At 37.7% G+C, this 27,889-nt stretch overlaps 3 protein-coding genes, 1 long non-coding RNA gene and 1 pseudogene across 4 annotated transcripts; 3 read left to right on the plus strand and 2 right to left on the minus strand.

Moving 5' to 3' along the window:
• Positions 1–292: 292 nt before the first annotated feature.
• On the plus strand, positions 293–5,695 carry LOC149040296 (EGF-like repeat and discoidin I-like domain-containing protein 3). Its single transcript, XM_089183032.1, has 4 exons — positions 293–729; positions 2,014–2,339; positions 4,091–4,229; positions 5,299–5,695. Exons 2-4 carry the CDS (start codon positions 2,034–2,036, stop codon positions 5,538–5,540), a joined length of 687 nt encoding a protein of 228 aa, XP_089039158.1. The 5' UTR covers positions 293–729; positions 2,014–2,033; the 3' UTR covers positions 5,541–5,695.
• Positions 5,696–6,166: 471 nt separating this feature from the next.
• On the plus strand, positions 6,167–17,226 carry LOC113674647 (ZP domain-containing protein-like). Its single transcript, XM_089183028.1, has 4 exons — positions 6,167–6,657; positions 6,993–9,585; positions 9,838–10,136; positions 10,471–17,226. Exons 2-4 carry the CDS (start codon positions 9,038–9,040, stop codon positions 10,521–10,523), a joined length of 900 nt encoding a protein of 299 aa, XP_089039154.1. The 5' UTR covers positions 6,167–6,657; positions 6,993–9,037; the 3' UTR covers positions 10,524–17,226.
• Positions 14,517–17,141, minus strand: LOC149040297 (uncharacterized). The gene has a single exon (XM_089183002.1). It carries the CDS (start codon positions 17,139–17,141, stop codon positions 15,450–15,452), a length of 1,692 nt encoding a protein of 563 aa, XP_089039128.1. The 3' UTR covers positions 14,517–15,449.
• Positions 17,227–17,278: 52 nt separating the features above from the next.
• On the plus strand, positions 17,279–24,256 carry LOC149040298 (uncharacterized). The gene is made up of 2 exons (XR_016179902.1): positions 17,279–17,461; positions 23,849–24,256. It is a non-coding gene; the product is annotated as an uncharacterized LOC149040298 (long non-coding RNA).
• On the minus strand, positions 18,457–23,696 carry LOC113679777 (uncharacterized; annotated as a pseudogene).
• Positions 24,257–27,889: the final 3,633 nt, after the last annotated feature.

Consider the following 27,889-nt stretch of genomic DNA (forward strand, 5'->3'; position numbering starts at 1 on the left):
TTCAAATGCCCGGGGGTTCCCGTTTGACTGATTAATTTTCAAGACAGGAATAAACCCGTTGGTAATATATGTAGCGGGCTATATCTAACAAGGCTAGTTTCATAAGCTAAAGTTTCATAAGCTCATCTCTCTTGCATTTAAAATTATTTTGAACTGAAGAAACTCAGAGTCGTTTCTTTACATTAATCAGTAAAGCAGAACCTCGAGCACTTTGCATTCCATTATTTGCGGGATGGTTTCTACTTACATGTACAACTGGCTATTTATACTTCTGGCGCTTCCGTCGCTTTTTATCTCAATCAGTCGCGGTCACGGTAAGTAGTAAGCCTAAAAAACAAGGAGAGGAGCAGTTATTCAAGAAAGCTTAAATAGGACAAAAAAGAAAGAAACGAAACTGAAACTATCATTCTGAAAGGTTTATCAACGACTCTATTCGGCGAGTCGGATTAGATAATCGCTTACGACCTGTGTTTGTTTTTCGAGTGCAAATTTGACTGAAATAAAGTTGGTTTAGCGTTGAGATCACTCGGATTAACATTCTCTCTCGGAATGAGCTCGGTTGCATTGCTCGGTTTGGCCGATTGTTATCGATTTCGAAAGATCAGCCCGATGTATGTTCGTGGAGGCATTGTGTACAAGGAGCTCGAGCGAAATGGTGGCAAATATCGACAGCTTAAATGAAACGAACTTTAGCAATCCATGCCAGCTAGTACTGGATCATACAACGATGTAAGTGATTTAGTTGTTGAGGTAATGAAAATATCTGGAATCGCTGAATGTCGAAACCGCAATTAGGAAAGGTGTTAGCTTGGGTAATATAATTTGAACTGTAAGTTTACTCTCATTTTTTTTTATTTACGGTATTGCCAAACGTGTCGTGAGTGCCCGAGTGATATAGGCACTGAGCGTTCGGAATTATACTGAAAAGTCTAATTTTTCAATCTATCAAAAAAAAAAAAAAGGGAGCAAAAAGATAATGATGGTAATAATGAAAATATCGAATCGAAATGTTGTTTTTAGTTGGCATATTTGTATCAAAATTAACTCTGTGGCTGTGAGTTGTGGAGAGATCGTATTTTTCTTGACTTTTAGATGGGTACTGAACCTGTAGGAACAAGTCCATGTGCTTTTGAATGAAAGTGAATTACAACCAAACTTTAATTCAATTCATGTACTGCAGTTTTTTATTTGTCCCAGTCAGACACGTCACTGAGCACAACAATAGAAAACAGTAAAAAAAAAAAAAACTACAATTTTAGTTGCAAAATGATTTGCCCAAGCAATGTTCTTTATCCAAGTAATGATAATTATAAATATGGACGTTACAAATAGAAGTTACACATTAACCATTTTGAGAGTTTAAGGGTTAATATTACGTGTACAGATGGTACAATTAAACTTTAATGCTGTCTGCCACATATGATTATGGTTAATACAGTTTTCAACACATTGATCTGAAAAATAACCTGATCTACAATTGGAATTGATGATGTTTGTACTCAAAAAATGGTAAGCACAAAATATATCCCACAGACTACAGACAGATCAAACAAGTTTTCAAAATAATGAAAGCATTTAAGATTATTATTGATAACATCAGTGTGCTTGAGAAGGGAAATTTGCACTTTTAGACGCCTATTTAATCTGATTCTTAAATATGAAACAATGAGGTTAAATGTTTAAGAAAAATTTTCTTTAATATTTTCCATTGCAGTCTTGTTTAAAATTATTCATGCCATTTTAAATTTAAAGATGCAAAAGGCACTATTAATCAATTCTTAATACAAAAATGCAATGATTGTTTAGTTTTGATGTAAACTTTCAAAAAAGGAGAAAATCCACAACACAGCTTGATTTGCATGGTTAAAAAAATTGCTGTAAACAAATTTACCCTTGCCACTGAAGTCAAGAAGTGCATTTCTATGGAAGCAACAACTGCAGGGCTATGAAAAGTTTTATTCCTCTCACGTTCCTAACAATATGTGTTTATTAATTTATTTTTGTCATGTAAAGAATGTTCAAGTGCTCTTGGTATGGAGAGTGGCTGCATCAAAGATGCTGAAATCGCTGCATCTTCACAGTGGGATGGGAATCATGCAGCAATCCAGGGAAGATTGAACTTTAAGGCTGGCAGAGGCAAGACAGGAGGATGGTCAGCTCGGCAGAATAATGGAAATCAATGGATCCAGGTGGCTCTTGGCAGTTACACCAAATTAACAAGTATAGCAACACAGGGAAGGAATGCTTACAGCCAGTGGGTAAGAGCATACAAGCTGCAGTACAGTGAAGATGGAGTGAACTTCTACTACTATAAAGTACCAGGACAGAGTTCACCTAAGGTATGTAAATTGCCATGTGTCACATATTGAATGATTTTCAGGCATATCCCAAGTCATCCTTTTGGTATATGTAGAAAGTGAAGCTTGAAATGGAGGAAAATCTGTTGATGTTTATGTTATTTCCTTTGAAAATGGCCTGGGTCCCAAGGAGAATATTAAATAGGCTGTCTTTTCACAAATAATGCTGGATGCAGTTTTGTATAGCATTCTTGAGGGTGCTTTGTTTACAGACTTTATTTCATCCAGTTTAAAATTACTGGTGATCCTTGTAATCTGATTGGCTCTCATTGATGCAATTAATTCATGTACTTTAAATCACATATTTTGCCTGCTAATAAGGAAGCCTTACCAAGACGTAACAACCAATCAGATCTCCAGACTTGTTTACAAAGAAAGCAATCAAATTTCAAGAAAATAAAAAACAACTTTAAAAAAATTTGCAACTTTCTACAAACCAGCTCACTAATAGATCAATAAAATATCTGTAGACAAAAATCCTTATCTGAGGGACTAAATTTGCTATTTCAAACTGGATTAGATAATTAAGTGGCAATTGAACTTCATGTTGTGCAATTTTTGTCTGATTTCAAATCACGCATATGATTTCAGACCAAATTACACAACATAGAGTTCAATTATTATTATTTTTTTGGCAACTTATAACTGATAATTACTTTCACTACTAAAATTATATTTTGTCACAGTTAAATCATTATTACATGAATGAAATAATATATTGGCAACAAAGTGATGCCAAAAATGTTGGCATGTAGGTGATTATGCTGTGTATTTCTAAGAATGAAGAAAAAAGGAAACTCTTATCGAATCAGATTAAGGAGGAAAGCCTCTGAAATCATGAAACAAATTACTGTTTATCTTGTGTGATAGACCAAAAAAAAGAACTTTTTCATGTTGTGTTTCTAATTTGACGGCCCAGGTTGTTTGGGGAATGATGGCAATAAAGTTCCCTTATTTGATATTTTTCTGACCTCTAAATTCATACAATCCAGAGTTGATTTTAATTAGTGACTATCACTCAGAATTGTTTCTCTATTCTGTAGCAAGTTTAACAATGTAACCACAGATTAGTGCTGAGTATGCTTTATTATATGATTGCAGGCCAAAAATTCAGCTGGCCATCACAGCCTTTTCATCCAGTAAACTTTACAAGCAGCTTGCACTTAGCGATAACCTTTTGATTGATTATCTTTTGTTTGGTGTTTTTTCTCCATCAAAGTCCCACATGAAACCCCAACCATCTGGCTAATGGATCACAACTAACCATGACTGGGTATCAATGAAAGATCCAGTGCTTTAACTATATCATCCTTCAAATAATTATTACTAGTGTGCACTAAGTGGTTTGAATCTCCAGAATAAAGAAAGGGAATTTTTGTGCTTTGCTTGTGTTGGAGAAGTCTTTAACCTTTAAACCCCTTAGAGTGACTGGCATCTAGTTTCTCCTTTCGATATCAGTTCTGGATCACACACTAAGGTCATGGGGATAAAGGAAATGATCACCAAGTAAAGTAGCTTGTGACTGTTAGACAAATTCTCCTTGTCAGCACCTTTGGAAAAGTATAGCAAACAGTATGGAGAATATGCATACTGATTGTTAGGGTGTAAATTAAAGATTAAGTTAATATATCTTGAACTCTCATTTTTTAACTTTGTTTAGGCAACACTTAATTAGACAGAATAATGATAATTGCAATGATGTTATTGTCATTTTTGTATATTGATCATTTAAGGTTTTTAGAGGAAATAAAGACAAGGATAGTATTGTGTACCATGAAATAACCCCACCAATCCAAGCCTGTTATATCAGACTCAGACCCACAGCATGGTATGGTCATATACCATTAAGGATGGAGCTGTATGGATGTTTAGGTTAATGATAAACATTACTCTGAGTTATTCATTAACATTAACTCATGCTTTGAGTACCTGCTCACCCTTGTATGTTGTCAATTCACAAACAGATCTGTTGATTATTTTCAAATATTGAGAGATAGTGGGTTAACACATAAATATTATCAAGGGGTTGCAATTGGGTGCAACAAAGAAGTTCTAATTTTGGGGAATTTTTGCTGGTAGAATTGGGGAGAAAGGATGTTGATGTGCAGTTGATTGACAAAAGATGTGCAAGAAGCAATTGATTTTGATGGACCAAACATTTGGTTCTAGTAAATAAGCGTTTAGTAGGAAACATTTCATTTTCCACATCATGTGGTAAATTTTGTTGCTCACACCATGGTGAAAATCCTGTTGTAGGGATAACATGACCATATCTCTCACTTGAGATGTTTCTCATCTTGTAGGTTTAAGTTATTTAAGAACTAGTATTTCGCACCAATTTTACAGTATTCACAAAAGTGAAAAATTTAAATGAAGACAAAACAGTTTGAGGTTCAATTTTCTTAGCTATTCTATGCTAATTTGCTCTAGAACAAGTTTCAACTGGTTAGTTTGACCTGAAAGCAACCAGTTTTCCAAATTTTTCTAAATTGATTTACCAAAAGCATTATAATTTGCCAAACTGTCTGTCTTGTTTAATGCTACAATCACAAAGTTTTTATTACACATCATTAATTGTTTGCAAAAACACCTGTCTAATCCAATGAAGGAAAATGCAATTAGCATAACTAACATGCTATAAAATGCATAACTTGCACCATCTTGGTTTCCCATGAACTTATTTGGCACTGAAAAATGGAAGGGTGAGACACATTTTTTTATTATAAGCATTATAATGCTGAAATATGGATATGGCAAGAAACTCTAGATTGTTAGATGCTACATTATGACATATGTAGAAAATTTCTTCTCAATCCAAATTTTGTCTAACTTTTAAATCTTCAATAGAACAGTATGTACCTACCCACAAACATACCTACATGCCTCAGTACATAAACATATACACATAAACTTTTCTTTTACCTTCTGTATTTCTGTAAAGAATGTTCGGCACCTCTTGGTTTGGAGAGTCCACGCATTAAAGATGCTCAAATCATTGCATCTTCACAATGGGATAGAAATCATGCAGCAATCCAGGGAAGATTGAACTTCAAGGCTGGTGGAGGTAAACAAGGAGGATGGTCAGCTCAATGGAATAATGGAAATCAATGGATACAGGTGGCTCTTGGCAGTTACACCAAATTAACAAGTATAGCAACACAGGGAAGGAATGCTCACAGCTAGTGGGTAACAGCATACAAGCTGCAGTACAATGAAGATGGAGTGAACTTCTACTACTACAAAGTACTGGGACAGAGTTCACCTAAAAGGTAAATGTAGAAGCAGTTACTTGGTTTAAAACTGTTAAAAACATATCCTTGTGTCTGCACAGTATAGAGGTAACAGTTATGATATGTTGCAAGTAGTCATTAATTAACTCATCTGCAAATACCAAGTGGCTAAGCCCTTGATCATGCATTCTACTATGGAAAAAGTTAATCATGCTACATATCTAGTCTGGCATTCAAAATTGGAGTTTTTTTACTTTCTCTTGCATATTTACAACAAGTGCAATCAACATGATACAATAATTTTAAATGTAATTTGAAACTAACTTTTAAAAAAGCATGACTGTGGTAACTGGTTATTAATTTTACTTGCATGTATTTGTAGGTATTCAAAGGAAATAAAGACAGGGACAGCATTGTTTATCACCAGTTAAACCCACTCATCAAAGCTCGCTACATCAAACTTCAACCAACAGCATGGTATGGTCATATATCACTAAGGATGGAGCTGTATGGTTGCTCAGCAGGTATGATTATTGTCTTACATGAACTTATTTGGCACTGAAAAATGCAAGGGTGAAACACATGTTTTGATTATAAGCAGTATAATGCTGAAATATGGATATGGCAAGAAACTCTAGATTGTTAGATGCTACATTATGACATACATAGAGAATTTCTTCTTCAACCAAATTTTGTCTAATTCATAAATTTTCGATAGAACTGTATGTACCTACCCACAAACATACCTCAGTACATAAACACATACACATAAACTGTTCTTTAAGGACGCTCAAGTCACTGCATCTTCACAATGGGATAGAAATCATGCAGCAATCCAGGGAAGATTGAACTTTAAGGCTGGTGGAGGTAAACAGGGAGGATGGTCAGCTCGGTGGGATAATGGAAATCAGTGGATACAGGTGACTCTTGGCAGTTACACCAAATTAACAAGTATAGCAATACAGGGAAGGAATGTTCACAGCCAGTGGGTAACAGCGTACAAGCTGCAGTACAGTGAAGATGGAGTGAACTTCTACTACTACAAAGTACTGGGACAGAGTTCACCTAAGGTAAATGTAGAAGCAGTTACTTGGTTTAAAACTGTTAAAAACATATCCTTATGTCTGCACAGTATAGAGGTAACAGTTATAATATGTTGCAAGTAGTCATTAATTAACTCATCTGCAAATACCAAGAGGCTAAACCCCTGATCATAGTGTGGAAAAAGTTAATTATGCTACATATCTGGGCTGGCATTCAAAATTGGAGTTGTTTTTTACTTTCTCTTGCAAATTTACAGCAATTGAAATCAACACGTTATAATTTTAAATGTAAGTTGAAACTAACTTTTAAAATAGCATAACTGTGGTAACTGGTTATTAATTTTACATGCATGTATTTGTAGGTATTCAAAGAAAATAAAGACAGCAACAGCATTGTCACTAGTTAAACCCACCCATCAAAGCTCGCTACATCAAACTTCAACCAACAGCATGGCACGGTCATATATCACTAAGGATGGAGCTGTATGGTTGCTCAGCAGGTATGATTGTTGTCTTGGATGAACTTATTTGGCACTGAAAATTGGAAGGGTGAAACTTACATGTTGTTACTACCAGTGTAATGTTGAAATATGGATTCTGGAGGAAACGGTAAATTATAAAATGTTATAACTTTTTTTCGGTTATTTAATGTTGCTGTTTAGCTTTAGTGGAGATTCCAGAATGTCTTCCTTTTTTGGCGTGTCAGTTAGTCTTGAGCTGGCCGAGCAGCATGTTGCAGGAAATTTATTACGGGATGAGAAAAGCCTTTAGTCTTCTCACCCGCTGGTTCTTTTCCCTCAAATTCAAGGACTTTAATGTTATCAAAAAGTTTGGCCAGGAGGTAGAGGTTTGAGGCAGGCATTACTATGGCATATACCATTACTATGGCATAATGCCCTTGCAAACACGCCCACTCTGTCGGTCAAAGAAAAGCTGGCTTTGCCCCCAAAGGGGGAGGATCTCAATAAAGGCATTGATCTGTCTTACAGCAAAGTACCGGGCTCAGATGGCATTCCTGTGGAGGTTTTGCCGTATGCGAAATCAGCACTCTCTTGCCACCCGCTCTTACGCCGGTGCTGGGAGTGGGTATGGGATGGGATGGGATGGGATGGGCTGGGCTGGGCTGGGCTGGGTTGCTTAACCTTGCACGCACAAGAACCAAAAACAAAGTGTAGGGAGTCGTGGGCTGGGTTGTTCAAAGCTGGGTTAAGATAACCCAGGGTTAGTTTGAAATCTGATTTGAAATCTGAAAGCTTTAAAAGAAAATTCATTATAATGTTATTTGTGTACAATTTTAAGATAGGATGCTCTAAAAAGAACAGAGAAAATTATCCAAAAGGGCATTTGAACAAAGTAATAAAGATACTTAGATTAAAATTGAGCCTTGGCTGGGTTCGTGCTAATCGGCCTTGGAACAGCTGGGCTCTAATCTATGAGATTCTATTGTCTGGTGGTGCCGCTCTGATGTCCCACATTTAGGTGGGCCTTTAGTTTCCATCATTTCCATTACTCCCGCGTTTTGACTTTTTCTACGAATAAAATTCGCCTTTAGCTACTTTGAATTTAGCCCAATCGCTTGTTAATTCCTTTTAAAACAACCTGCATTTTATTACTTATTTTTCACACGCAGGGCAAAGTCTAGATGGGCAACAACTAATCAAGAGCCCTCTTTGAAATATTATCGTTTTCTCTTGTTCAGTGTATCTTCACTTATTCGAGATTGCAATATATCTTTGGTTATGGTCTAGTAGAGGTACAACAGAGTTTCAATTTGCTTTTCGTAGTAAAATTACGCGGAATTTTTTTTTAGGCAACTTATTATAGACGAATAATTTTGATTTTCTCTATGTTCGAGGGACGGCGGTAAGCGTTTCTTTTGCAACCGTTATTTGGTCTCGTCACGCAACGCACTCTCTCTCCAACGGGAAATGGAGGGCGTTGGCTGACGAGACTAAACAACAGCGGCGAAGTAGACAACAGTAAGCGTGGCACCGATTTCATTTTTACTTAGAAATATTTAGGTAATAGACCACAAAATATCTGTGTGAGTTCAGATAAATTAGGTTTTTTCTGTCTTTCTCTTAAGGTGAAGTGATGCGATATTTTCGTTCTTTTGAAAGTTATGCTCTTTTCAGTTACAAAACTGAAAACATTAAGTATACAAACTGTCGCCTCTCGACCCACACAGCAAAAAAATTAACTTTTGCATGCTACGCATGCCTATGTTCTAATTTGTGTCAACTTACTTGTTTCGAATCAGTTATTTCAGTTTTTTTTTGGTTTATACATATTTCCAATCGAGATTGTATGTACCATCCGATTCTAAAATTTTGTATGTTTATACTACTATACTTGTATATTTTCACTAAAAGCTCCTGGAGTAAATGTCCTCTGCGGCGATAAAACCATGACCATTGTCATCCCAAAGACCCTCCTCCGTGGTCTTGATTTAAAGAATATTCGACTCCTGGACACCAAATGTAAAGGCAAAGAAGGACGGACCCACCTTAGCGTTACAACATCATTGACGGGCTGTAAAACTGCCAGGAGATATAAACCTACAGCTATCATCTACTCCAACATACTGAAAATACCCGTGGCCGCTAAAAGTGCCGTAACACGCGTACGTGACATAAAAGTGCAGTTCAGCTGCTATTACTCAGCGCATGGTATAGTTTCATCGCTTGGTTGGACGCCAATTAAAACAACACTTGAGCTCCGAGAAAAGGCCAAAGGGAACTTGACACTGTCGTTGAGAATGTTTCACAACAAGGCATTTGTGAATCCTTACACGAAAGTTGATTTCCCTGTTGCTGTGGAGCTGCATAGACGATTGTACTTTGAGGTATCCGTGGCAACAGATGACAAAAAGCTGTCAGTCAGGGCTGATCGATGTTATGCCACGCCCACCCAGGATCAAAAGAATTCTCTGAAATATGAGTTTATAAAGAAAGGGTATGTTTAGTGATAAATGTTTTGGACACTTAATTTCTACTCCTTTTGAAAAATTACTCTTGGTTTATTTTGCGGTCACTTGAGACGTTTTCCTAAGCAACTAATAGTTAGTTACAAGTAAGTAAAATTGGAAACACTTCGCAATCTTGAATTCCATGATGATCAACATAAGTTTAAAAAAAAAAAAAACTTTTGTTAAGGATATTCTTAGGCATAATTTCACTTTGATCAAGGAAATTTGCTTTACTTTAGCTGCCCAAGTGACATAACGGTGAAATATCATTCATCGCCTTCTCGTGCTCAGCGGTTCAGCGTGGAAGCCTTTAAGTTCATTAGTGCTCATCCCTTTGTTTTCGTCCACTGCCAAGTGACTGTATGCAATGCAACCAACCCAGGTTCCAAATGCTCGATGAAATGTCCTTCAAGTGGCCGAGGGAAACGTGAGCTGAGTGATAACGTGACTTACGACGTGTACTCTTTAGTGCAGGGACCCCTGCACCTGACGCACGAGAAAAGAAAGGAGAACCGCGGGAGAATTCTGGATAAGACTGGTACGTAGATGAGCTGTTTCCGGGGACACATATTAGGGATGCATCCTGAGGATAAATTCTATCCCCGGCCCGTAGTACCCCATGGATCCCTCTTGAAAGGCCCCTCAAGATTTTTGAGTTGTGAAAAATACCTCTGATAACTTTCCCCATTCCCAAAATGATTCACCCTTCTTTGTTTGTATATTTTTTTCCCGACCTAATTACAAACTTATTGTTACGACATCTTAAACCAGCATGTTACAGTATGACGCTTCGCAAGTGAGGATTTTTCAACTTTGTAGTGAAATTTCTTTGGAATTAAGTTTATATTCCCCCTTTTCTGTGACGTCCCTAGGTTCCAGTCCTCACATTCCGGAGGCTCTGTCCGCTGACAATCATCACAGGTAGCTTCAAACTCATTTACACTTGGACTTGACCTGGACTTGAACCACTGAAGGATGTTTGAGCTGGATATTCGTGTAAAGGGTGTTTCACAAGTTCGTGCCCATTTTTCTAAAAGGCTATATCTTACTTATTTTTGCATTCTGGAAGCCGTGTCTTTAAAAAAATTACCTAATTTTGCTTACTTTTACCAAGTTTTATAGTCATCCAAAAGTTGAAGGGGAAAAAAACATATTTAAAATAATTTTCCGGCATCACAGAAATAATTTCTGTGATGGCTAACCGACTAATAAAAAGCACTCACTTTTCACGTAATTGTTTTTTTCTTTTTCGTAATTTTTACATCGCTATCGACCCGGAACAAATAAGAAATATTTTTTTCTTTTTTGATGTTTTTATTATTATTATTATTATCATTATTATTGTTATTATCATTATTATTATTATTATTATTATTATTATTATTATTTCAAGGTAGCTAAAGAAACGTATTAATCCTTAAAATCCTGTTATCTCTTCTACTTCTCCAGCTCAAGCATACCTCCTATATTTAGACGCTGAATAATCTCAAAAACTGACGAAAAAAATATGCGGAACAGCGACAACAGCAAACAAACAATTATAACTTACAAATAGTTTTGATATTTAAGTTCGGTTCTTGAGATTACTCGCTGATCTAACTCAAACAGGACTGTCGAAAAGATTTCATTTACGTAAGGGTGCCTGCGCCTATATTTTTCTCATTTTGTAGTACGAAATGACAGAACTGGCTCTTCAATCAGCTGTTAGTCGAAAAGGGATTGTTACTGAAGGGATTTTAAACCTGTCTTTAGAGGAGCTAAGATGGTTTGAATACTTTTCTGAATAACCACTGAATGCTAGTTTGCCGAGTTATAGAAAAACTCAGCAGCACTTTTCTAGGAAATGAAGATGGTTTAGGATTGGCCATCCTTAGAGGCATTGCAGGTGATCGAGTTAAGAATTAATAGAATGACATCTTACTAATGAGCCAGCAGCTTTAAACGTTAATGATGCCGCATATAGTACTGTGATGGGACGGCAAGCAGAAGGTTATTGAACACGAAGAATTAGAACTTTCCTATTAAGGCGCTAGCACAAGAAAATAATCCAAGATTGATTGAAGCTTCTGTTTTTGCCAGTCTTTGAAAATTGAAAAATAACTGCATTAAGCTTTTGAGGTACGGGATATTGAATCGAGGTTTTAAGTTTTACGGTAGTGATGAAGAGTTAATAAGGAACATCAGCTGGTTGACAGCCTTTTTCTCAAGTTTAATATTTTATTTTAAAGAAATGGTGAAGGGAAATGATGTGGGTATTAACTTACACATAAAAACAGACAGTGCTCTTACACACACGAGTGATTGGATGTTACGAGAGCATAAGGTTGACCATAATGGATAAGATGTTTTCATCTCGGAAACTCTCTGCTCAAGATATTTTTGATGTGGTGTTCAGTTAATACTTAGGTATCCTGCTAGGGAGCTGTTGCTTGAAAGTAAAATAAATTGAAGAAACAGAATTTTGCCCTCATTTATTAGATCACATTCAAGACGTTAAATGACTCGTTGAGCCTTTGGAAAAAAAAAGCGGGAAAGGTTGAATCATTACCTTCGTCATTGTCGTTATCATTTGTAAATCATTTGAGCTTTTCTCGTAATTGGAATATGTTTCTTAACATACAATAGAGATGTTATCTCGCCAGCTTTAGGTTCAGCAATCATCAGCCTCATTTCCTTGTTTACCTACTCACTTAGTTTTCCACTTAGTTAAGGAGTCTCCAACGTTGCCCAAATCAGAGTGGCAGTCAAGTATTTGCACAACGTATTCGTAATGTTATAAGTGATCCTTGGGAGAGATTTGTCATCTACTTTTTCCCTTCCTTGTGGACTTTTAAAGTCATAGAAATCGTTCACTAGGCTTTGTATCGTGATAGCACGGTGCCGTTCATAGCTGAAAGATGTTTTGTGGCGTGTCTTTAAATTTTGAGCTGTTCAAAAACTGCAAATTATGGAAAGATTGTCAAAACGGACTTACAGTTAAAACCTACTATTTTAGCGTAAGTCTCTAAAATTGTTGATAAGTCAGGTAACTTTCGAAACACTGCGAATTGCAGAACGTGATCAAACTGTAGTTTTGAGTACTCCATTTCAGTCTAATTTTTTTTCACCCAAGATCCTGTGAGCCATTTGTGGGAAATAACGCCGGGGGGTGGGTGCACGCCTTCGCTTCGCTCACTGCTCACGCTTTAAATGGGAAATGAACGTTAGCTCCTTATCAATTGTTCCCCAAATGCATCATCAGAAGTGTTTTCATCTAATCGTTTACCCGTTTCGTAATTATTTGGTTTACTGACAATCCCATTCCTTGCAATTGAAAACTTTATTCTACGGCCCCCCTTATAGGCATTCACGCTAAACGGAACTTTGTTTACATTTCCATTTGTAACCTACATTTTATTCACTTGTGCCATAAGATTCTTGCTCTTCCTATCATCTTTACCTCTTTCCCTTTATCAAAGGTGGTACTTGCCACCCACGATAGATTGCCGGTATCTGATGAAAAGTCAGACCAACGGGATTCGAAGCCCGTTTATCCTAACAAATTCTTGTTTCTCCGCATTTTTTGAGAAAACTCGGCGGCGTTCTCTGAAATCGTTCTCTGCAATCAGAAAGACCTCGCACACGCGTTAGAAGAATAAAAATCTTTTGTCTACTTATAATGATCTCGTAGCCATATCGCTTGTGATGCATACATTCCTAAAATAGTACAAAGATTTTAATGTGAGTTTGTTGACCGCCCCTACACGATTAAGAGCTTCTTCTAAAGGAAATTCTGTCTTATCCGAAGGAAACACGGATCGTTGATTAAGTGATGGAGAAACTTAGCAGAAAAGGAGTTATAGGGAAATCTCAAAAATGTCCAGGAGAATTCATCCCCACGATTTTTCTTCGCAAAAGGAGGACAGGAGGATATGGAGTTAACCTCAATTTGAAGAACCTAAGTAAATTTATTAGTAACCATCATTTCAAAAATAGAACAGAAGAATATAGCGTCATCCATAATTTGAAGAACTTGAATCCATGTATCAGTAAACAATCATTTCAAATTAGAAAGCTTGACTTCAGCGGTCTGTCTTATGACACGTGGGTGTTACACGACATCTGAAGATTTACGAGATTCCTCTTACTCTGTCCCAGTTGACAAGAACTGCGGAAAATATTTAAAGTTCTCTTGGAAGGGGGATTGTTTTAGTTTACCTGCCTTCCCAACGGTCTGGAATCTGCTCTACGACTTTTTTGCCAAACTGCCTAACCTTTCACATTAGTATGCAAATTCTCCTCACTGTTCTTTATATATTTCCTAATGTGCTGACAAGGAGAATTTGTTTGCTAATCAAAAGATTCCTTCCCTGGAGACCATTTCCTTTATTCTTAAGACCTTAATGTGTGATTCAGGGCTGATACTGTAAAGAGAAATTAGATGCTAGTCACTCCAAGGGTTTAAAGGTTTAAACCTGTTTATTCTATAAGACTGGGGAGGGAAAGAAATTTGTACCAAGGGGGTGGTCGACGGTCAAAAATAAGAAGGGGTAGGGGTGGAGGAGTGAAGATTTCCCCGCCCCCCTCCCTGCATCAAACAAAAACATGGCCGGTTGAATAAACGATCGCGAGCTAGTTAACGTTAACTCGCCCTCATAAGACGCCTGCAGTAAAGGCTACCCCTATTCTGCTTTAGTTATAGCACTGTTGAGATCAACTGTGGGGTTCATCTTCCTTTGATTTCTCACTTAAAGCCTCATTGCAAAAACAGTGGTCTTCGTCTCAGTCTTTCATTTATATTATGTCCACGTGAGTGCACAGTTCCTTCAAACGAATGATCTCGTCATAAATGTGACCCTCTACGGGAAAACAGAGAATAAGGTGAACGCAAGGCAGCGATTGGTCGCTCTAGTCAGGAAGGATCAAGAGAAAACAAGTCCTTTTCCAGTCTTCTTGGTTCTCTTCAAATAAAATCATTAAAGCTTTGTTTTGCTCATTCTGCTTTTTCCAAAAAAGAAATATCGATAAGCACCCTGTCCTTGATAAGCGCCCTGTCCCTAATTACCGCCTTCCCTCGAATGAGCGCCCTCCTTTGAGGTACCAAAAGTAAATAAGCGCCCCGAGCGCTAAATTGAATCATTACGGTGAATGCCACGGCTTAAATTATACAGGGTCTATGAACACGCTTATTAAAATATCAAATCATACACATATACCCAAAGAAAACTGTCTATCAGCCCTTTCACTAACAGAAGGGAATCACATTCAGCTCCTCCTAACAATAACCTCAGGTCATCCGACAAAATGAATAGACAAATATATCCGCTACATGCTAGTTTTAAGAAAATTATTGGGAGCTAAAATCGTGAATTAATAATCACATCTTGGAAAAAAATATACTTAAAATCATGAGGTTGAGGGTCAGTGATGATTAGCCTAGAACCATGAATGAGATTGTTACAAAAGAAAAAAATTCCTAAATTGATATGATTTGTTCACCAAGAAAAACCGAAACTACATTACATTCGTTTGAGTATGTTTCAGGGTCTAAAAAGACATAAAGTGAAAAACTCGACTAAGTGGCATAAAAACGTCGCCAACAAGGTATATGATTCTGTGTCTTACCTAAAACGTATTATGTTATAAACTGTTTTATAAGTAATTTCTTAAGGAAAAAAAGAAAACCCACATAGCAAACAATCCAGAAAAAAGACGAAATCAGATTATACACTTTGCAGTAGACCTCTCTTGAAAGTAGGATTGTTCAAAACTTTACGCCCAAACCAAGAGAAAGTAAGGGGGTTATTTTCTCAGGCCTGAGTTGATTCCGCAAAATGAACGTGGAAACAAGTCAAGAACATTTGCATCTGTTTTATAGAACAATCAATCGATATCCTATTTTATAATCCATGACGCCGGACTCTAGCTTGACGTATGTAGGTCCTAGAGCTGCAATGCGTCCTTCAGTGCTCACTGCAATCTTATACGGGAAATAGCCACTTTTGTAGATAAAAACGCTTCGTACAAACTCACCATCTTTGGTGTATATTCCAATACATAGGAGCTCTTTTTCATCGTCAGCACTAGCCAAGACGACTTGTTGACTTTCCCTGTGAAATGCAATGTTTGGAAAGTGAACAAACCCTTTGAGATCAAACTTACTTAGATGATCACCGAGTTCGCTAAATATGTGTACACAATGGGAAGGCGTTTGGTCCACCACCATAACTCTGCCATCACTTACAGTGCTGATGTCTCGCGGGCTCTTCAAATTTTGTTCTCCAAAACTGCAAACAAACTGACCATCAGTCCCGTATAGATCCACAAAATGATACTCCTTTGTATAATTGCCTTTCAATACCATCACTTTGCCACTATCACTAACTGACAGTTTACACAGATTGCACTCGAGGTCCATTGTCCTCTCGCGAAACTTGTGATACTGGTCAGCGGATTTATCGAACTTAAAAATCCAACGCTGATGATTCTTTTCTTCAACCAGCACATAAATGTTGTCGTTTATGTCTGTCGCCAGTTTAACCTTCCAGTTTTCCGTAGATAGCTCTTTACCATTGTCATCAATAAGAGGAGGAAGTCTGAAACACTTCACAAATTTGCCACTATTGTCAAACACCTTGATTGTCAAGTCATAGTCGGCTACAATATATTGCCCGCTTGAGTTAGTAGCGATATCTAGCGGATTATTGATCCTGTGCTCCTTTTCACCATCCTGACCAATTGTCCATGATAGATCACACTGCTCCATACCTTGTTCACGTAGGAATAGAGCCAGTCTCCTGTCATGCAGTAAGTCAACTTTCTCCTCTCCTGTATCGACATTGGGCCACTCCAGGAGTAGAAGCCCTCTGCTGCATATCGCTTGTGTGACATCGAAGGCGACACGATTGACGCGACAGACACCGGAAATGATTTTTACTCGTTCTTCTTGGTAAAACAAACCCATCACCGCACTGATTCCTGTCTTGAGCTGTACTTTAAAGCTTTGCTGAACCATTGGCAGACCGTTTAGCTCTTTAATACATACTTTACACAGCGCAGCAGCATCCGATAGATTGTCTATTGCCTCTAATACTGTTGCCATCACTCGGTACTGCATTGCTAAAATGCGGTCAGTTGTTGATAGTGCTTCATTTGAAAATGCTATTGTTGCCATTTCACGGGCACGTTTGAATCTCTTCTTCGCAGTTGAAAGCTTTCTTGTGGCAGATTCAGTAAGCTCCAAATTTCGTATTCTTTCAGTAAGCGACACAACTTCCGGACAAGTCGCTTGTGCTGTATCTGCGCAAAACTCACTCTTTGACCTTGTCTCGTCAAAATTTTCATATAACAACTCGATTCCTTCTCTAAAGAAGCTGATACTTGCTAGCAAATCTTTTCTTGATAATCCATCCAACTTGGATTTCATGTCGTCGATTTCACTCATGATGATGTTACGAAATTGTTTATGTGTTACATCGCTTAGCTTTTCGACTGCTTTATGTCTGCCTTTATGCACAAGCCATCCAAAAGTCGCTTGAAAAACTGCAATGGGGACCACGACCATGATAGAAATTGAGGAAAATCAGAGGAAAAATACGTTTTTAACGGGACTCGATAGAAGTTCCTTGACTACAGCAAATGAGTATAACATTAGGATTATCGAATTGCTTAGGGTTAGCCAGATTAGGGTTTTTTAGCTTAGAAACCAGGCTCAACTCAGTAGCCAAGCCTACTGAATTTGTGCCCAGGCCTTTGCTTGCTTGCGTGACCTTTTTTGCCACTAGCTTATGTCGTCACATTGGAGTATGCAAGAAACATCGGCGTGTAGTAAACACAAACTCAAATTTTCACAGCAGTAAAGTGAAAAACGTTTTGAGACCGAAGGTAAGTAAGTATTTTAGTGTTTGGCTAAACTTCAGAATACCCCGCAACTTTGGTCCGCCTCACTTACATGTGTCGGGAGGCTTTGAAGATCGAGGCATAACACAATAGACGCTATTCTTATTCAATGACATGTAAATGAGTTGCGGGGTATTCTGAAGTTGCTCTGTAATTTTACAACGTACGGTGAATTGTCAAATTAATAACTCAAAAAAACCTTCAGCCAAAATTAAACTCTTTATTGATAACCTTATACTTTCTTGATCTGATATCCCAATTAGCGATAACACCAGAAATTATTTGCTTTCGTGATATAAAATATATAACTTATTAAAGTACGTTGTCACAAAATAATGCACCTAGCAGTAATTAATCTGAATACGCAAAGCTTATTTAATGTTTAAATTGTTCCCTGGACAGCCTGGACATCCTGGACATCTGAGGCAACTGATAATGCACTTTGGGAGTGGTGGGGATGTTTGCTTCATAGTGGCTATGGCTGTACCTTTCCTTGAATCTGCCCTGTTGTTTGTGATAGTTTTTTTCATACATTGTATGTTATTTTTTTCAGAAAATTTAAGTCTGCTAGAAGAAAAATTTTTTACAGAAGAATCATTTTCCTATAACGTGTACAACTGTTGCTTAAATTTGCAGTATTACTGATATTTTTATGATAACAGAATTGTCACAAAAATTATTTGACATTACGGTGGTGTTGAAAACTGCATTGAGGTCTACTGAATATAGTTGAAGTACTGAATTTCACTCTATGACTTACAACTACAGAATATGGGGCTTTTTTATGATCATGTACCCCCCAAAAAAAGCTCTCTTGGCTCATTTGCATCAAGCCACCATATATAATGCAATCAATGACTTGTTTTTTATATCTTGAGTCAGTGCGGAGTTAGAATCAATATTTGAATGTTAATTATAATCATATAAATCCAACTGAATGTATTTCTTTCATTACCTTTCCACTGACTGCCAAACCAGCAAGCCTCAAGGCATTAAACATTGAGGACTTTTTAAAAGGCCCTGTATTGTATACATGTAGCTGCTTTGGGGAAGGGGAGTGGTAAAGTTTGAAACACAATAATAATAATGATAACAATGATAACAATGATAATAATGATAATAATTATTTATAATAATTAATTTTTCCCATCCTTTGCTGCAAAAAATATTGAAAAATTTGTGATGAAACTACTCCAACTTTTCTGAGTATTCATGTGCTGGCGTTGATTAGATAAAAATCAGTTCAGATGAAAGCAGCTACTGTTATTGCTTCAATAATTTTAGACAGCTGTTAGGAAAAATGGTTGTGTCCAATGGGGAATTGCTAAGTTCTTTCCATTTTTATAGCTCTGTAAAAATGGATTCAGAACTCATTCCAATGATTGCTCTATCTTTTAGGCCCAGCATTTGGTAAATTCTTTCTAACATTGTGTGAAAGATTCCTTCTTCTTTTCTGATTGTTGAATTTTTTACGAACTTTCATATTGGCTTCTCTCTGACTGTCTGATAATTTGGGGCGACGACCACTTGGTTGTGTGCTTGCAGATTTAATTCCAGATTTCCTTCTGGAAATAGCTGTTGGCTGCACTTTAATTCTGGAGCTGTTATGTAAGACTGGTAAATAATTTCCACCCCTCTCCTTTCCAAACTGTGCATAGGCAGAAGCAAGTGAAGCAACTGGTGCCTGGCCCCTACACTTTGAAATGATTTTCCTATACAAAGTCAGGTATTTATAGTAGCAGAGGCGAAAGTTGGTGTCACTTGTTCTGAGCTTGTACTCAATATCTTGGGAAACTTGTTGGTGAAGCTTAATGATTTGGTCAAGTGGTACTTCATCATTTGGCAGAGTAGCATCTGTACCAGCATCAATAATGCCATCATTGGTTTCCATGGTCTCAGTTTCTGGAGAGTCAGGCATGGGTAGTAATGTTTGTTGTTCATCATCCTTTTCTTGGTCTCCATAGAAAGGAGGCTTACTTTCAATTTCCTTTTGGTGCAGGCTTACAAACTGGCCAACACTGAAATTCTTCTTGTCTCCAATAGCAAGGATAGCAAGGTTGAATCTCTCCTTTGCAGTTTGGGGAATAAAGGTTATGTTGTTGATTCTTAATTTTAAAGCCACAGCTGCTTGGTGAGGGCATGCATTACCACTGACTCCCTGCTGACATGTACAGGTTCCTGATGTGCAATCAACAATGTATGTGATGGTACTGTTGTCATCTCTGCTTGGCACATGGAATTTCCATGGATTCTTTTCATCTATGGTTATGGTACTTTGACTAACAGAGCTTGCAGTTCTTCCAAAGCAACGGGCTGCAAGGTGTAAATTTTGTGGTTTACCAAAAGCCAAGGAGAGAAGCTTTCGTTGGAAGTACATTTCTAGGTCTTCAGTGATGAACCGGAATAGCTCAATAAGGTTGTAAGCTCTCATTCTTCTGAGAACTACACATTTGAAAACAAAGATCATTGATTCTGTGTAGTTTTCTATATTGTTGCCTCTTGTTCTGAGATCTGTTCTGTAACAAAGTGCCCATTCCTTCCCTCTATCAATAGCTTTGTTCAAATACCCTTGATACAGATAATATTTCTGTAAAATAGTGTCTGATACAAGAAGGTCCTTGATTTCTTCAAATTCCTCGGGTGTCTTGGCAAACACAAGGTCTTGCATTATGGACATAAGGTGCTGCCTGTCATCTTTTGAAATGGAGTGCTTGGAGTCCACTAGCCACCGCCAAGTTGCTTGCAAAAAGTGAAAGATGCACAAAAGGAGTGTTGCCTGTTTCCAGTGCACTCTCAGAGCTTGCCTTTGCCCAGTGTCATCATCAGACATGAAAATGTCTGATCCTTTTTCAGGACCCTTTCCTCCAAAAGCATGGCTTGGAAGAATTGCTTTCAATTGTTCTAGGCAGCTTTCCAGGCATGATTGGGATTGACTTGAAGTTACCTAGACTGCAAGAGGTAGTGCTCCACAGGGATGATGAGTACACATAAAGTAAACTGGATTGTTATATCGATCAAGACTCCCTGAGGAATCCATAAATGCCATCTCTCCAGCCTGCTTAGTTGTGTGTACACGTGACATGAGAGGGGTGCATATAGATAATATCAAATGCTTTTGGTCAGCACCATTACCTTGGACCCTTTGCAAGAAACACTTCCCTCCTATGTTAGCATTTTTCCTGTTGTAGTCCTCAACAATTTTCTCAAGTTGATTGAACATTGCTGATCCATTGGACGGCCCCTTCTTTTCAATCAACCATTTCCCATACAAATTGTTTACATCAGGTAGAGAAAGACACATTTTGCAGTCAGCCAATAGCATTAGAGTTACTGGATCCTTCATCAATTGAGTCTCATGATAATGAAATGCCTCTGAGGCACTCATGCCCTCCTCAAAGTAAGTACAGAGTTTGTCTCTTGTTGCTGGCAAAATAGGGCAAAAGGAAGTTAAATGAAAGCAGTGCACACTGTGATTGTGGTTCCACCAAAGGTCTATTTCACACTAATAGGGCATTTTCTTGTTTCTGTTGATCCTGATGGCCATTTTGCTGTTGCAATCAGTCTTCTTCTCCCGTGCTTTCGATAACAAGTGCAAGTCACAGCCTTCCTTGCCACTGTTGTCCTTGTGTGTCCCATGCCTTTTTTGTTTTCTTTTTAGTGCAGCCTCTTTTTCAGTGACTTGCTTTTTTGTCAATTTTTTGTGTTTGCATTGGCAAATATACCACTGTGCATAAATAACTTTAACCCCCTTTCATTTGTATCCACCTTGTGCATTATATTTTATGTTTGAAGAAGCTGTAAATTGCTGCAGCCAGTGGTCAACATCTTCTTTAGTTGTAATGTGACTAACAGACAATTTCACATAAAAATTATCTTTAGGTGCACCTGTAAAGTTATCCATGGGCATTTCTCTAAATTCATGGCATTTATATTGATAACCAGATGGAAATATTTTTTGTGCACACTCTGGAATCTGCTCCCCTCTTGTATGAATGTCAGGCTGCTTAGCATCCTTGGCATATGTGTGGTCATTACCACTGACCAGAGGTGACTCTCCACAAGGATCTGTTTTCTGTCTTTTCTTTGGAGATTCAAAGTCAGAATCTGAATCCGATTGACAGTGCTGCTTTTGTACTTTTCCTTTCAGATTTGTACAAGATGAATTGTTGGCCTTTCCACAATCATTAGCGAGACTAGAAGATGCCAGAAAAGGGCATGCTTGGTCATCACTTACTTGACAAGGCTCTGTGGCTAACTTGGATAGAGAGCCATCACCACTGGCAATATCTAAGATCAGTGCATACCTAAAGTCATCAATTTGAGTTTGGGAAAAGTCTAGTGGCCGCCCCTCTGCAATGTGCTGTGCCCATTTGACAACAAAGACACCACAGTCAACTGAATTGGTTTGCTGTTCAATTTCAGTAGATGGAATAATGTTATACTGCCACTCTTTCCAGTCCAAAACTTTGCTTTGGCTGACAAACACACACTTTAGAAAATAAGCAAACCTTGTGAATGCAGTTTGTGCACCAACACCATTGAACAGAGAATCCAAATAGACCATCCTCCTTTCCCTCAAGTCTATAGCAACAAGGCACCAATGATCTCCTTGCAGTACCAGGCACAGGATCATGTCTGCTGCTGAAATGTTCTCACAAAGCAAGTCATACTTATGCTTCAAGAAAATATTCATTGAGAATTGTGCCATGTTGTTATAAACATCAGAGTTGACAGTAAAAACTTTCTTGTTACTGGCTTGAGACTGACTTTCTATCAGTAGAAAAATATAGTCTATCACAAAATTGGAAAGTTTGCCGTCACTTATCTTGTGTTTAGCTGGAAGGAGCTTTTCAATATCAGTTGGCTCCCATGCTTTAATTCTAGGATTCCCTGAGATTTGGACCCCAGCCATGGCAATTCCCTCTGCTTTGCTAATAGATGCTGCATCCAGTGTAGAATATTTCCAGGGTATACTTCCAGTAGCTGTCTTGAAAATGCCAGGTTTTTCAGCCTTTAATGCATAGTAACCAGGTGGAAGACAAAACTTGACAGGAAACTTCTTCCTTTTTAGAGGCATACTGGGCATCTGTGGTTGACAGTTTTGGACCTTAAAAGACATAGAAGAAATATGTGTAACCTCTTGCATGTCTTCAACCTCATCTTTTTCATAGAAGAGGAGATATGCCACCTGGCTTGTAGCTTCAAGATGTGAAGACTGTGGAACTGTGGTATCACTTGAAAAATACCACCTCTCTCCTCTTTTTAGGTAACACACATAATGACCAGAAAATGGTGGTACCCTCATGGACAATGACAGCTTTCAGTTGATAAGGGACATTGGTTACTGTAGTTCCTTTTGGACCGTCTATTCATCACTTCACGGGTTTATTTAGAACCACCATCATGACCAGCTCCCAGTTGGCTTGTTAGCTCAGTTGGTAGAGCGCTGCACCGGTATCGCAGAGGTCATGGGTTCAAATCCCGTCCAGGCCTGAATTTTTTTTCAGGCCTTATTTTCACTACTGCCTAAGTAGTGCACATCACTGCGAAGATCGCTTTCATTCATGTCTTTATCCGCAGTTCAAATATATGACATTCATATATTCTTCACCGTCTATTCATCACTTCACGGGTTTATTTAGAACCACCATCATGACCAGCTCCCAGTTGGCTTGTTAGCTCAGTTGGTAGAGCGCTGCACCAGTATCGCAGAGGTCATGGGTTCAAATCCCGTACAGGCCTGAATTTTTTTCAGGCCTTATTTTCACTACTGCCTAAGTAGTGCACATCACTGCGAAGATCGCTTTCATTCATGTAGTTCCTTTGTTGGAAGAAATCTGGTGTTCTGGAAATAACACTTTCTCTTTGTAATATATTAAGTTGTGAAGTTTTTTTCCATCATTTTGAAATCTTACAATTTGAATGCAAAATGACAGAGGTGCCCGGCATGTGACTAGCCTCTTCCATGCATCAGTACTCTGGGAGCAACTGATGGAGTAAAAGTGAAAGAAATGCATAATTTAATATTTGTGCAATTCATTATATATAGACAGGAATCAGCAAGGGGAGGGGGGGCAGGGGGCTACTAGTTTTTCAAGTAACTAGACAGCATGGAATGGGGCATTACACATACTGTTGCTTCTTCGTCTTCTAGTTACTGGAGGTCACCCAGCCAGTCTCCTATACCACTAACCATGATCCTTGACATCACCATCACCATCATTACCATCATCATCATTGTTGTCATCATTATCTATTTATTTGTTAAATGATGTTGTATTGGGGGCAGCAAATAAGCTAATGTGGACTTATTGCATTTTGTATTTGTATAAATTTTTATTTCATTATTTGCCTTTTCTCAATTGATTACAGGAATGAATTGTATTCTTCACAACACACAGACACAGAGATCAGGCCACAGCAACAGGGACTGCATCTCCTACTTTTTTCAATCCATGCATAAGAACTTGAATTTGTACAATTGTAGTAGCTTTGACTTTCCTAATTTCTTGCATAGTCTGCTTTGTGCATTGTAGTTTATAGTGTTAAGCACTGTAGCAGTTATCAAAAAAAACAGTTGTATTTGTGTGTCCTTTTGGTGTTAGGTTTAATGCTATTAAAATTTGTTATCTGCTACAGTATTAAGATGATTCCAGCTCCACTGGGTTGGAATAGTCCTTCAGGATGCTCTGTACAGTACAACCCTTAAGAATGAATAGACAAACACCACTAATGGAACAGGATAAATGTTTGAATAATACTGATTAATAAAGTGTGTGATTGGGTATCAGAAATACTATGGTAGCTTGTCTTTGTGAAGAGTATTTGACTTTGTCAATGTCAATGTTTATGCTCCCACATGCAAAAGAAAAATATAAGGGTGGAAGTGATTATTATAGAGATCATTTTGACCACAAAATTTACTTTTTGTAAGAAAGAATGTGTAGTAAAGGTGTAGTTCTAGAAAGAATTGAAAGATCAACACACTCCCACCCCAAGTAGGATCATTGAAAATTCCAGGGGAGAGGGGGTCCAGAAGTGCCAAAATTTTTTAAGGAAATGCTTGACATGAAATGAATTTTCAAAGGGGAGGGGGGGGTTGAACTCTGCCCCCCCCCCCCCCCTCAGAAAAAAAAAGAAACCAAAAACAAAAATATCCATGTGACAGGGACACCATTCCTGGATTTAATTTTGCATTTTTAATTGTAATTAATTTAATCCACAGGAAATTGGCATAGGTGACTGTGACCTTGTAACTATAATTGCCCCATACCTTTGTAATATGTAGAGGGAGAATTGTTTCCATTGTAGTGTTTGAAGTAATATTATCACATGATGAGCACATTACTTCACTCCTTAACTCAAAGAAAAAGGATTGCAGGAAGGGGAGATTACAGCTGGCAGGTATTAACTGCTGAGTCTGGTACTGGCTTGCAGTGTTTCCAAGTACTCTACAATATTCCTGAAAAAATTCTGCTACACACTGTTGTTGGCCCTTCTGAATTTGGCTGCTAATTTGTGGCAGACAGGATACCAATGTTGCTGGGTGAACTGTTCCAGGTGCAGTCTTGTATGCATTCGCAAAGTTTAGGGTGCAACACAGCAAACACATCTGACCTAGAGTATTTAGTGGAACATACCAGAGAAATTTTTTTTGTTAATGCAAGACCTCAGTGGTGCACAGTTGTATAAAAATAGTTTTCTCTTGTGTGAGGCATAGTCAATTTATAAGTTACCAAGATTATCAAGTCAATATGGTCCAAAAACTACTCATTTGTCCAGAGGGTGGGGCTTGGGAAGGGGGATGGGGAGGGGTCGAAAGTGTTAGGTTTGCGTACCGTTTTCACTCTTTGCACTCCTAGTACTCGTACACGCACATTTTAGATGAACAGTAACATAACAAGTTGTATTATCAACAATGGAACGCTCTCAGCTAGCTTTGAAATAAATCGAGGTGTAAGGCAGGGAGACCCTCTTTCTCCTTACTTGTTTATCATTGCTATGGAACTACTAGCAGTCGCTATTCGCTCATGTTCAGAAATTGACGGAATCAAAATAGATGAAAAAGAATTCAAAATGGTACAGTATGCAGATGATTTAACAGCTTTTGTGTCGGATATCAGATCTGCTCAATACCTTTTTAAGTTACTTGATCAATTCCAAAAATGTTCTGGCCTAAAGGTGAATTATACAAAAACCGAAGCAATGTGGATTGGCTCTTCCCGTAATAACATCGAAACACCTCTAGCATTGAAATGGCGTAAAACTGTAAAAGCTTTAGGGGTTCACTTTAGTTACAATAACGAAGAATCAGTGCAAAAGAATTTCTACGATAAGCTCAAAGGAATTAAATCTCAGATACGCTTGTGGAGTTGGAGAGGCCTCTCTCTGTTTGGTAAAGTTACAATTATTAAGAGTTTACTACTTCCTAAAGTTTTATACATCTCGTCAATTCTTCCTTCTCCTTTGGAGTTCATAAAGGCCCTTCAATCAATTATATATAATTTTCTTTGGAAGGGTCCTGATAAAATCGCCAGGACAGCAGTAATAAATGATGTTGAATTTGGTGGCCTAAAGGTAACTGATTTTACAACGTCAATTATGTCACTCCGACTTTCATGGATTGGAAGATTTCTAAGCGATAATTTTTATCCCTGGAAAGCGTATCTATTACATTTACTAAAACCTTTTGGTGGAGAACTTTTTCTTCATTGTGATTATAATATTAATGACTATAACATTTCCCCAATATTTTATAAGGAGATGTTACACTGGTGGTCAGATTTTCGTTCTAGATTTGATCTTGTAAGTCTACGTGAAACAATCATCTGGAACAATCATAACATTAGAGTAAACGGCAAACCTTTATTCTATTATAATTATAATAGCGCAAATATTATTCTTTTAAGCGACTTAAAATTTGATTTGAGTAACACAGAGTCCTTTAACCTTGCAAAACGTAATGGTTTAAAAGATTCCAACTTTCTGACCTGGACTGGTGTTCGTTGCGCAGTACCAAGTCATCTAAGAATTCGATGCCACGAAATTAAGAAAGATCATGTCAGATCACTGCAATTTAAAATCGGTGATAAAATCTTTGATCCAGCACTTAGCAATTCTAGGGATTTCTACGGTTTGCTTATATCCAGTAAGGCGACAGAGTCCAGAGGCTTCACAAAGTTGAAATCTAAATTTTCTATTGATGATGTGGAAACAAAAAAGGCCTTCTCATTAATAAGGTCCTGTATCTGCGAGACATATGTGCAATGCTTTCAATTTAAAATACTAAATGACATTTTATTCACAAATTCCCGCTTAGCTAAGATAGGTTTAATACAAAGCGATCTTTGCACTTTTTGCAATACTAGTACGGAAACAATTGATCACTTATTCTTTTACTGTGTTTACTCACATGCATTTTGGGAAGAATTTGAATCTTATTGGATCGCTATAGCCAAAGAACAAAGGAAACTTGAGTTAAAGACTATTTTAATTGGTGTCACAGATACTAATTGTTCTTTATTTAATTACTTAATCGTTTTAGGTAAGCTACATTTATGGAATTGCCGTAGGAATAATAGTCTTCCTTTTTTCCCTTCGTATAAGGAACTAGTTAAAAGAAAATATGAAACTGAATGTCACATTGCGGCTAAGTTTAATGATAGGAAGATGCTAGAGGCTAAATGGAAACCCATTTTGAATTATAATTTAATAGATACATAGGTGTGTAAGCGAAAAAAAAAACTGTAAAAAGTAGGGTAAGAATTGCAGTCTAAGGAAGTATTATATAGTAAGTAGAATAAGTAACGTCTTGTAGGTGGTATTGTAAGTAGTGTTCGTCTTGTTTTGTAAAGTAGTGTTCTTCGTGTTGCAATTAAAAAAAAAGTGTACACATAAAAAAAAAAAAAAAAAAAAAAAGTCAATATGGTCCAGAAACTACTCATTTGTCCAGAGGGTGGGGCTTGGGAAGGGGGATGGGGAGGGGTCGAAAGTGTTAGGTTTGCGTACCGTTTTCACTCTTTGCACTCCTAGTACTCGTACACGCACATTTTAGATGAACGCGCAACACAACAGTGTCAAAAAATAATCGAGCAAAGAACTACGACTTGCAAAGCTTCCAGGACTAATATAAATTTACCGCCATAAACAGTGAAAAGGCCTTAAACATTTTACTCGTAGCTCCGTACAAGGTACAACTTCCTGTGACGTTCTAACAAGATTATCAAGTTGTCAAATACGTATTTTAATATGACTGATACCAGTTGTTTCATAAAGTCGAAATAAGCTTAATGTCGAGAATAACTAAGCGGATTACCACACTAATGACGAATTTTGTGGTTCATTAAAAAAGTACTTGGTTCAATTACACAGTTCACCAATGGGTTGATGTTGTTTGCCTGCTGGGATTTTATG

This window comes from Pocillopora damicornis, chromosome 9 (genome assembly GCF_964200805.1).
Source record: "Pocillopora damicornis chromosome 9, jaPocDami1.2, whole genome shotgun sequence".
NCBI classification, from domain to species: Eukaryota; Metazoa; Cnidaria; class Anthozoa; order Scleractinia; family Pocilloporidae; genus Pocillopora; species Pocillopora damicornis.